Below are 11664 nucleotides of genomic sequence, written 5' to 3' on the forward strand. Positions count from 1 at the left end.
TCTCTCTCTCTATCATTTAGGCGACAGTTCATTTCAGATTTCCCCTGGGCTTGCTTTGCTTCATTATAATTTATTAGACATACATTTTGTCGAATAGCCTCACAGCATTGGGCCTATATCTTTTTTGTAAGGTTTTCATTGGAGACTCCTTATCTGCAATTATGTAGCCTATATCTGCCTAACTCAAACACCTGCCTCATTGCCAATGTCCTCAGCCTATCTTGTTACAAAAACAACACTTTCTGCCTAAGTCAAGAAGTTGACTTAAAAGCACTTTCTGCCTATAAGTCATTTTTGGAATGTAACAAGCATTCTGATTGGCTTTAGGAGTTAGGAGGACATAGCCAATAAGTCACAATTAATGCTGCAACAGAGTTGGGAGAGTAGACCTATACAGAAATGTCAATTTGGCCACCTAAATATCATTTATGTATACAACATCTTCACAAAGATGAGCTTGTTAAGTACCTGCTGACTACCTCGCTCCTAGCCTGGTAGGCGAGGTTACCTCGCTCCTAGTAGCCTATGCTGTGTTTGTGCCCCCTATTGTCGTGGACCCGTAATTACAGTCCTTCCTTGTAATATAATAGTAACCAAGGACAGCTTTGTAAAAGAGTTGTCATTGTTCTAAAACAACATTTGGGAACATTTTCACACAATTGACGGGGAGCACGTCTAATAGTTCAGAAATACGACATGTAATTCCCTAGATGGGTTGGTTAAACCTGAATTAAAACATAAGAATGGTGCCCGTTCATTCCCATATTAATTTAAACCTTATAGGGGTCTTCAACAGGGGGTCCGCGACCCCCAGGGGGTCCGCGGAGGTACTGCAGGGGGTCCGCGAAATTATTGCTTAAAGAAAAAAAAATGTTTTTTTTTTTATTTATTTTTTATTTTTTTTACATTTATGTTAAAAAATAAATCATGATTCTATCCATTTTGAATAGCTTGAATACATGATTACTATGCAATTGACAGATTGTTGATATTATTGACATTGGTTCTCAGTTAATAAGTAGTATGTTTAGAAATGGTAGTGGTACGGCCCACCCTGCTCGCTGTAACTTGTACATGTTTAAAATAAAAAAATATGTCGTAGCCCCGACCCCCCCACCCTACGAGGTGGTAGGGGGTCCCTGCTCCATCTCCCCATCAGTTTGGGGGTCCCCGGCCTGAAAACGTTGAAGACCCCTGCTTATAATATGCCACGCTGTAATTCAAGTTCAATGTTGGTGGCGACATCTTGTGGAGACCCGGGGTAAAACGTAAGGTCATAGTAAACCAAAACGGACTCAAACCTAAAAGTAAAGCCCTGTCCTCTCGTGGCTTTGAAGGAACCGCGTAGCCCCGCCCCCCTCGGCAAGATCACATCAAAGGCTTGGGGTTTTTGATGAGTAAGTCTTATGTTTTGGACTAAATCACAGTCATATGGGGATTGGGGAATCTAGCCAGATGTTTTCTCAGCTGTAGGGCAAGTACCCCCCCCCCCTTCCCCCTCAGTCCAGGCCTGGCTAAATTATATCTTATGAGGGAGAAAAGAAAGCAGCTTAATTTTGGTAGTGCATGCGTACAGACTCAGTGACATAAAGTATGCGTACTACTCAAGTAGGCCTAGGCCATACTTAAGTAAAATTATAGGTATTTTTTTTACTTTCTTCGTATATTTAGAATTTTCAATACTTTTAGTTGTAGCCACCCCACTACAAAGAGGAAAATGTTGTGCTTTTACCCCACAACAATTTATTTTTTACTAGTCACAAAAAAAACATTAAATAAAGATTAAAATTAATATTACAAAACACACTAATCACTCCAGCCCTATCCCTGTAGGCCCTGTAGCTTCAATGCATTGCAGATGGCTATTTTCAAAATATTTTTTAAAGGCTAAAATTTTACTTGTGAAATGGGGCATTCTGCACAATTGCGTCTACTTTTACTTTTGGTATTTGGTAGCCTACTTTAAGTATATTTTGACACAGATACTTTTGTACTTTTACTCAAGTTTAGCCTAGAATAGGCATATGACCGTATTCAAAATGTATATATACATTTTGAATACGGTCATGAGTATTTCTACATAGCAGTATAGATGCTTTTACTTAAATAAAATATGTAATGTGAGTATAGTCAGTCTAGATCTAGCCTCGGAAACCCAGACTTTTATTTTGGCGATAGTCTAGATCAGTCACATTGGTTCTCAAAGTGGGGTCCGGGGACCCCCAGGGGTCCTTGAAGGCGTTCCAGAAAAAAATAAAAGTTTAATCAATGTAACCTATGGGGGTCCCTGCATGGCAGAACAGGCTATTTTCAGATGGGGGTCCGCAGACGAATATTAATTTATTCATATTCAGTTTAGGACATGAAAATGACATGCAAAAGGTTACAATGCAGATAGCCTATGCGTTCCAGGGTCCATTTGACACTGAGAAACAGTTAATAGTCAATCTCACATGCAGAGAGAGAGAGAGAGAGAGAGAGAGAGAGAGAGAGAGAGAGAGAGAGAGAGAGAGAGAGAGAGAGAGACCTTGTGTTCATGGACATTGAATGAATCGAGTGAGCAGAATGAATGAATAGCGGCTTTGTGAAGGTTTTCAGCGGCCTCATTTATACCTCGTAGTGCGAGGGTGTCGCTCACCCCCAAAAAAGAAATAAAAGAAAGAAAGAAAGAAAAATAACTGATCTAAAAGAGCTAACTATAACAGCCAGGATGCGTTATTATAGGCTTGCAGATCTGTTGTTTGGCCAAAGCGACGACACCCCTCACGCGATAGAGCTATATAGGCTTTAAATGAGTTTAGCCATGTATTCAGATTGACTGTCAATCTGAATAATCTTATCTAATCATTGACTGCTGACCATAAATCCCTCGTGAACAATTTCCAACAGCAGGCTTTGAAAATATAACCATACAGACATGCATGGACATGTATATCCTAGGCCTACATCTAACAAGTGAAATAAATATAATTGAACAAATAATATTAATCGATAAATCAATTATGAAAGGGGGCGTGAGAGAGAGGCAATTCACACTAAATGTCTTTGTCTAGTTTAGTTTCTTTTGCTCGTTCATATCTTCAGTGACCACGCGGCCTCGTGTGACCTATATTAGTTATTTATTTTTAATTACCCGACAAAATGACAACAACTTTTTTTTCCATTTGTGACGGGTGAGTGTGTGTAGATATTTTTGATTGATCTAGTTGTCTGATCAATTAGACCTATATAATAAGGCCTTAATTTATTTATAATTCAATATGTGAGGAGTCCGAGTGATGACTGCAGCACGTTCTTCTTTGGGTGCAACTTTCTTTTATAATAATTTGGAAGAAAGGAAAGCCAAATAAATCAAATCGGGATCCAAATGTCAATTTCAACGAATCATGTTCTGTAGGAGTATGAGTAGATCATGCATGCAGGGATCACGGAGCTTACCTGTTTGAGACAAGTTCAGTTGGCTTTACGCCAAGAATAAAACTGATAACAAGTATTTTAAGCATTTTTTTAAGGTGTCAAATAATTATATTGCTTATAAAGTGGTTCCCGTGTAAATTCGGTGGTGCAAACTATAGATTCTTCAATCAATAGTCTATAGAAGTCGTATAATGTTGTGTACTTGGACTTATACAGGCCTGCCTCCTGAAGTCCTGGAACTCATATAGGCTGTGTAGGACAGTAGGCCTATTATATATTTGGCCCAATGATTGTCTTTAAAATGGAACAGCAGAAGTAGGCTATGGCTATTCTATTCTTTATATAGGCTATAGAATATAACACATATAACCCTATAACCCAGGGCATTTTGGGCGCTGTAACCATATCCTGCAGTATAGGTTAAAACGATTGTAATAGCATACATATACACAGTATATCGTCACTGTCCGGCAAAATCCTCGTATCTCCAAGTTTCAAATTTGCATTTTTTTCCTCCATAAATTAAAGCACTGCTTAATCATAAAAGACTGTCACACAAAAATAGCAGATCTAAAAGCACACGAGGCAGTGTGTGCTATGTAGAAATCATTTTTAAAATTAGAAATACAAAACGAACGAACGGTTTGGGACATACGAGGTTTCCAACCGACACACGCTATGTTTGTTCAGTGAAACTATATGAAACTATAGTCATTTGTTGCAATAATCATTCACTTGCTCACAAAAACAACAGCCCGTGGTGTTGTGTAGCTTATTTGTGTTGATAAGCTTTAAGCCTGGCGGTGAAGGTTTAATGTTTTTATGGTGTAAGGGTTAATCATTGTGTGTCAGGGATCAATGCAAACACACGTTTCACCTGGAAAACTCAAGGTTCCGTTAAAAAGACCTGCAAGCCAAGGTTCACCGGGTTCTCAAAGACAAGCAAAGAGATCCTTGAGGTTCGGGGGACCACCATCCGTCCTCATCCCGACATGCAAGAGGGGTCCTTAAAGAAGGGGGTCCCCCGATACCCCCAGCAAAATGAGGAACAGTTTACACTTATTTATACATTTTTTTGTTTTATTTAATCTATTTTCGGGGGGGGGAAATCCTCGTGGCTTTAAACTTTTCAAATGGTTCCAGTCCGGGCTCCGTGACGGGTCAAAATGTTTGACCTTTAGCTGTCAAGTGTCAGTTTGAGGGTCGGTTTTACAGACAGTCCACCACCCCACTTGTTCATTCAATCATCTAAATATATATAGCCTATTTAACGCACGCATGTGGCATTTGATTTGTAGGCTTATTTATTTTATTATTTTGTTTTTCAATCGAGAGGGAGAAAAAAGAAGAAGAAAATAAAAAAGATTTGAGGGGTTTTGTTCAAATGACAGGATCCCGTAAAACAGTCATCATAATGGACACAATAGTTACTTCAAATTGTTAATGAATCTCTGACATTAAGAGTATTTTATAGAATACGTGGGAAACGAAAAGTTTGCACTTCAGGCCCACATCCAGCTGTGTGGGCCTGCATTTGACACACACTGAAGAGGGTAGAGGGTCAGGGCAACAATTCATTATGGAAAAGTAACGCATGTTGTAAAGATCTAATGAATCAAATGTAAAGATCAAATTATGCAGATCTGTTCGGAACGGGGTCAAGTCAACCTTGACGGCCTGTTCCATTCTGACAGCTATAGACTCATGAACAGGACTTTGCAGTGTCAAATGAACAGCACACTGCCCAACATGTTTGGGGAGTTTTGTGTCTATAACATAATATAGGCTTATATCATAGGCCTATGGAAGCACCTCCAAATGTAATCTATGATAATAAATTAGAAGCGTAGCCTATTAATAATTTGCATTTGCACATATAGACTACATGCAGGCCTGTTATAATCAACCATTTAGCAAAGCGTAAAATATCACATTGAGACGCATACATCAGCCTATGGTGACTGGTTTGCAACAAGATCACATAGTAGACAACATAAGCAAATGGGTTAATTGTTTTTTTTATTTGATCGATATGGTATTAACACTATATAGAGACATATACATAGAAAAAAATATAGCAATCGTAATGGTTCGTGGCATGTGCTACTAGTCAGATATAAGCTTTGTTGAAAACAGTTCATATGACATGGATAGATAACACATAGCACATATATATAGGCAACTATATAAACAAAACGGAGCTATATTTAGCGGTGGTGCATGTATGTAGGGCACAGGAAAAGGCCTAGACAGTTAGCAGTCCATACCTACTCATCTCTTCACGGCTCTGAAGAAGCCGCTGTCCGTGTTACACTCTCGGATGGTGACGGTCAGACAGTTGGCCGTCACGTCCGTAACTGTCACTTTGTCCACGTTCAGGAGACACGGAGCCCAGCACGGCGAGGCCTCCGCGGAGGAGGAGCGCGTATTGGCACAAGAAGAAGAAGCGCCGCCGGGCGGAGAGGCTCCTCCCGCGGCCTGTTGCTGCTGCCGCTGCTGCTGCTGTGTCATGATCCCCATGGACACAGGAATAGGATGTCCCGTTTTAGGCCGATAATGATGGCTCTCCGCAAGCAGGCGCTTGAGCTTCATGTTGTTGTGTCGGGGAACGAACGCGCCGCTGTGAGTCCTGTTGTTGTGGTTTCCGTGGACAGCCTGCCTCATGCCCACAACGTCCGGGATTAATAGCGGCAGATGATGATGGTGGTGGTGGTGGTGATGGTGGGGGTGGTGTTGGTGGTGGGGTTGGTGGGGGTGGTGGTGATCCACCTGCTGCTGTTGTCTCCGCGCGTCGCCGCCGGAGCTTTTGGGCGTAATGGTGGTCTCCTGCTGGAAGCGTCTGGTCAGCTGCATGAGGCTGATGTTGTCTGTTGTTGACGCCGCCTCTCCTCCTCCTCCGCGGAGGTTTAAGTGTCTGCTTGACACTGTAGGCCTGTTGTTGTTGTTGTTGGAGGCGTTGTGTGGAGGAGGAGGTGGAGGTGAGGATGAGGAGGAGCCTTCATCCCCCAGCCTGCTCCGTTTGCTGGGAACCGGGCTGAGCTCCGCGCGTCCTCCTCCTCCCGCCGCGCCCGGGATGAGCTTGGGTTTGCGGCCTCTCTTCTTGGGGACTCGGCTGAAGTCTTGACCTGTGAACAGTGGTGGGAAGTACGTTTACTTATGTAGGCCTACTCTACATGTCTTGAGTATCTTGTGGTATTACTTTACTTCTAGCCTACTCCACCACTACTAACATCTCAGATTCAAATAGGCTGTACTTTTAATCCACTACATTTATCTGGGAACTTTATAGTTAGGCTACTTTGTACTAGATTTCGATTATTACATAACGTACACTTCAACCCAATATACAAGCTCACAGTGCGTGCTGTGATCTTGTAGATCGGCTATTCAAAAGATGTGTTAGACTAGCCTATACATTTGAAAACCTGAAATGGGGCATTCTGCATAATGAGTAGGCCTAGTACTTTTGGCACTTTAATACACTTTGACGCCAACAATACTATAGTACGTTTTGAATTCTGGACTTTGTTTTACTTGTAACGGATTATTTCTACATTGCACTATTGATAAGTGACTACTTTAGCTTAAAACATTGTCCCACCGCTGCCTGTGAATGCGGAGGTCAGCGGCCCTGGCGGTGGTGGGGCGGCCGGCCTGGGCCTGGTTCTCTCCGGCTCCCCCAGACCCATCACGGCCACGCTCTCCCCTCGGTTGACGGTCGCCGGTGGGAAGATGTTGGGCACCACGGCGCGTAAGCCTTCCCTGGCCCTGGGCGTGAGGACGGGCTCCCCATGGGCCGGACAGGAGGAGTCCTGGTGGTGGTGAACCGCCCTGGGGGACTCTCTCCTCGGCTCAGGCGTCCTGGCTTTGGCTTTAGCTTTGGCCTGAAGCAAGCAGGACACAGCGGAGACACCAAAACAACCATTATAGGCGGCGGCCTGCTGCATCCTATGCTTCGCCCCGTTGCATGTCATGGCAACAACCTGAAGCCTTGACTGTAATTTAAAAAGGCTGAGAATCAGAAAGCTGGCAGACACCGCTTTGCTTTGCTGCAGGCCGTTTGATTTGTGTAAAGCAAAGAACAAATTGTGTACAAAATGTTATTGCATGAAAAGGTGGAGGGCCATGTGGAAGTGAATACGGTATATGCATTAATTTTTTTTATTCAAGTATCGTATAGTATCAAGTATTTATTAGAAGTTTGCATATACTAGGAATAGGTACAGTTTCATGACAGTATAGTTCAAGGTCAACTAAAACGATACACCCCAAAAAAGCCCAGCATGACTTGTTTCAATTATATATTGTTAAACTCATAACATTGAATGACAGACAGAACACAGTATACATGCAGAAGATCTTATCTTGAAAACAGTCGTGAAACACAATGTAAAATAAATTGTATTTACAATAGAAAGGTCATGAAAAGGTGGAGGGCCATCTTGTGGAAATGGATAAATATAAATGCATTTCACTAAGGTTAAATGACCAAACTTACATAAATAAAAAAGGAGATGGGCTATAGGACTAGGCCTAATGGCCTATATAATAAAAGGTAGCAGTTTTGTAGAGTTATTTCCCGACGCTAAACATTGATTTAATTATAGGCTATAAGGAGTTTAAGCTGTTCCAAGTTTCCAAGTTCTTTGTGAAACCATCTGAATGCATATTGACAACCATGATTTAACTGTAGCAGATGTACATTTGTACAGCCAGGGTTAAATGAATGCTCCTGATTTATCTGCCAGTGGTTATAAGGTTAACCCACTCACCAATAAGTCAGAATGGTAACTGTGCTCATGACACAAATGATTCATCTCCTCTTCGGATGAAGTCTACTAACGGATGTGGCCGACTGACGAGACGATTTAAAAACGCATGCCTTTTTAGCTATAAAAAATAAAACCAACTCATCATTCACTCTTGATGATCTCACCTTCAACAGAAACGTCTCGGGTTTGGGTCCCCTCTTTTTCGGGCCGAACAGCTCCCTTTCGCGTTCCCTGCGACATTTAAAAAACCTCACATTAGATTAGACCCTGTTTTAAAGGCTACACATTCTATAATATGGAGAGAATGCGTTGATTGATTATTATAGAGCCGTGGAGTCGGGTTCGATAAGGTTCTGTGGGGAGAGGAGGAGCAGAGGCCTACTGAAGGGCTGTCAAACAGTCCTCACCTCTCCTGGAAGCCAGCGTACAGCCGCTCGTCCAGAATGTGCTCCTCTGGTTCCCAGGTGCTGTACCTGTAGTTGGAAACCAGACAGACAGTCTTATTGCCAACACAAACACACATGGGAACACTTTGATCAGAGGCAGAGAGAGAGACAGAGAGCAGCTTGGCTTCGGCTCAGCTCGCTGCGGAGCGGCGGTGACAGTGTGTCGGTGTCGTCGTGTGAGTGTGAGTGTGTGTGTGCTTGAACTTAGCCTTTGCTAAAGCTACAGTTGAACACAAGATCCAAATGGCCAGAATAAAACCTGTGTAGGCCCCGCGGTTAAGCAGTGCTTGATCGGAACCAAGCTGTTGCTAGAGCTAGAGGCTAGTATAGGCCGAGAGACTAGTAGATGCGGATGGATTTAAAAACATTATAGCCCCAAGCAATAAAATAAAACAAACGAACAGTGGTGCAGTTGTGCACAGCGGCCAGACAGCAGCGCTACACTGTGTTGTGATTCTCTCTTTCTCTCAATATACTCACTTCTGCGACCAGCCCTTCCATTTCACTAGATATTCCCAGCGACCCTGCGAACGAAGCAGAGAGAGAGAGAGACGTTATTTCAGCGACCAGGCGGAAAGCAGCAGCCCTGTCTAATGTCTGTCTGCCTGGCAGTCAGTGCCGCTGCATGCATGCACAAACAGCGGGGTTGCGTAACGGAGCGCTGAGAACGCAAGCCCCGTGGTTTGTGCGGTGGAGTGGAGGGGAGAAGAAGAGAGAAGAGGCAGCAGAAAACGGCCGCCACCAACCCCTCGGTATATGCGCCGTTTAATGGCAAAATTAATGGCAAAATCTGCGAAATCTCTAACCTTTCTTATGCGCCTTTTAATGATCGACTCTGCCGCAAAGACGCTCTCGCCGACAGCCGAGAGCTCCATGTTGTTCTCTATTAGTCTAACATGAAACCATAAGCCATGCAGATCCTTATGTTGTTAGGCTCTCTTTCCCCCCAGAAACAGTGTCCTCTTCTCTGCTCTCCTCTCTTCGGTGTTTTAATTCCGCACATCCCATAATAATAATACGCGATCTGCGGCTGCCTGACTAGGGACGTCATCACGTTTCCTTGTGCTTGTTGCTAGGCAGCCTGCGTGCAGCGTGCGTGCATTGGCTCAGCTGTTGCTACGGTACAGCAGTGGGCGGGGTTTGGTCTGGACTGTAGTGTACAGGAATGTCTGGGAGTAGAAAAAAAAAAAAAAAAAAAAAACATTATATTTATAGGCTATTATAGCAGTGGTTATGTTCGAATAGTGTGGTATAGGGAAATTATTTTGGGGGGTCCCCAGATGATTAACTTAATGTGCAACATTGTTTTCTCACTCAAACAAACCAACACAAAGTTTAATGTAGAGGGTATCTACACATTTCTTTAGTGACAATTTAAGGACTGTTTAATACCTCTAAAATAACAAATTAAACATTGGCCAAAATGTCAAATATTAGAGGGAGAAATTGTGAAAATAGCAGATCTACATCATGCTCTACAGCATGTAGATCTGCTATTTTCACAATAGAACCGTGTTATACAAAATGTAATGCCCCAACTCTAGTGCTCATCAGGGTGGGGGGGGGGGGGGGTCCCCAGTTAAAATATGATTATTTTGGGGGTCACGGCCTGAAAAGGTTGAGAACCAATGTTTTATGTCAGGCTGTGACCCCCAAAATAATCACATTTTAACTGGGGACCCCCTCACCCTGACGACTGACGAGCACGAAGAGTTGAGGCATTAACACGGTTCTATTGTGAAAATAGCAGATCTACATGCTCACAACGCTGCTATTTTCAAAATGTCTGCACCTGATGATAATTTGGATTTGGCTAATAATTAATTTGTCATTTTAGAGATATGGGCCTACTAAAAAGTAGGCTACTTAATTGTCACTTGTGTTTGCAGACACCCTCTATACACCACCTGCACCACACTTAAAACTTTAAATGAGTGAGAAAACAATGCTGCACATTAAGCTACCGTAATCATCTGGGGACCCCCCCCCCCCAAAAGAATTTGTCCCAACCCATAGGTTGAGAACCACTGTTTTATGTCACCATGCACGGACCCCCATAACGGTGACCCCCAAATGGACCCTTAGGGACCCCTTATGGTTCCAGGTGTAGGCTGCACTCTCAGAGCAGACCTGTATGGTAAAGGGGTCATTTGGAAGCCCCCCTCAAGTAATGTATAGAGGGTCCCTATACCTCACTCAGAAAGGAGGTGGTATGCGAACGGTGTCGCTTGCCGAAAATAACAGATCTATTTCTATTGGCAAGCAACACTATGGGTATAGGACATGTTGAGCTTTAGTAACTTATACCTATATAGCATATTTAACATTGATTCGACATAGATTTTCAACAACATTAAATGGCATATAAAGTGGCATGAACGTTCAAATATAACTTCGGAACAAATAGATCAAGAGGTTTATTTATTTATTTATTATATTTTTTAAATATCCTATTATTGTGCAACAATGGCACCGCACATAAATAATTCTGTACGCATTTTTGCTGTATCAACAACAAAACCTATTCTTTTCCTTTTAAAATGCGCGGAGGATTTTTGCTGAATGCATAGGCCTATAGGCGGCAGCCTATTAATCGTTTGTGTCAGATAATAGCCTGCCCTATTGGCTGATAATTTCAGGTGGCCTGTTTTATATTTACTTGCGTCTGTTGTTCAGCCCAAATCTATTGCAACCAGAACCCACGAAAAGCTTTCTAAATTAAAAGTCAGCATAAAACATGCACATACGGGCTTGCCAAAGGCAAGTTGTCATATTGGTGGTTCGCAACCCATGCACCCACCCTGACGAGTTGATGCATTACAGTGTATAACACGGTTCTAATAGCCGATCACATACAATTTAGCAAATTAAATGAATCATCTGGGGACCACCCCCTGGGGGTCCCGACCCACAGGTTGAGAACCACTGCTAGGTTACTTAATTAAAGGTAGGCTACAAGGTAATAATAAGTGATATGTTTTGTGGTTAAAACTAAAGTTTGTGTTAGTTTGTTTGTCTGTTCAGTAACA

General features: G+C 42.6%; 1 protein-coding gene across 1 annotated transcript; it reads right to left on the bottom strand.

Annotated features, from left to right (window-relative positions):
* Window positions 1–5451: 5451 nt before the first annotated feature.
* On the bottom strand, window positions 5452–9605 carry LOC308283790 (uncharacterized protein). Its single transcript, XM_080724284.1, has 6 exons — window positions 9442–9605; window positions 9116–9159; window positions 8597–8662; window positions 8354–8420; window positions 7019–7301; window positions 5452–6542 (listed from the first exon to the last, which is right to left on the bottom strand). The coding sequence occupies exons 1-6, from the start codon at window positions 9508–9510 to the stop codon at window positions 5689–5691; spliced, it is 1383 nt and encodes a 460-aa protein (XP_080580410.1). The 5' UTR covers window positions 9511–9605; the 3' UTR covers window positions 5452–5688.
* Window positions 9606–11664: the final 2059 nt, after the last annotated feature.

Source organism: Nannobrachium achirus, assembly GCF_963921795.1.
Source record: "Nannobrachium achirus genome assembly, chromosome: 4".
Taxonomy (NCBI): Eukaryota; Metazoa; Chordata; class Actinopteri; order Myctophiformes; family Myctophidae; genus Nannobrachium; species Nannobrachium achirus.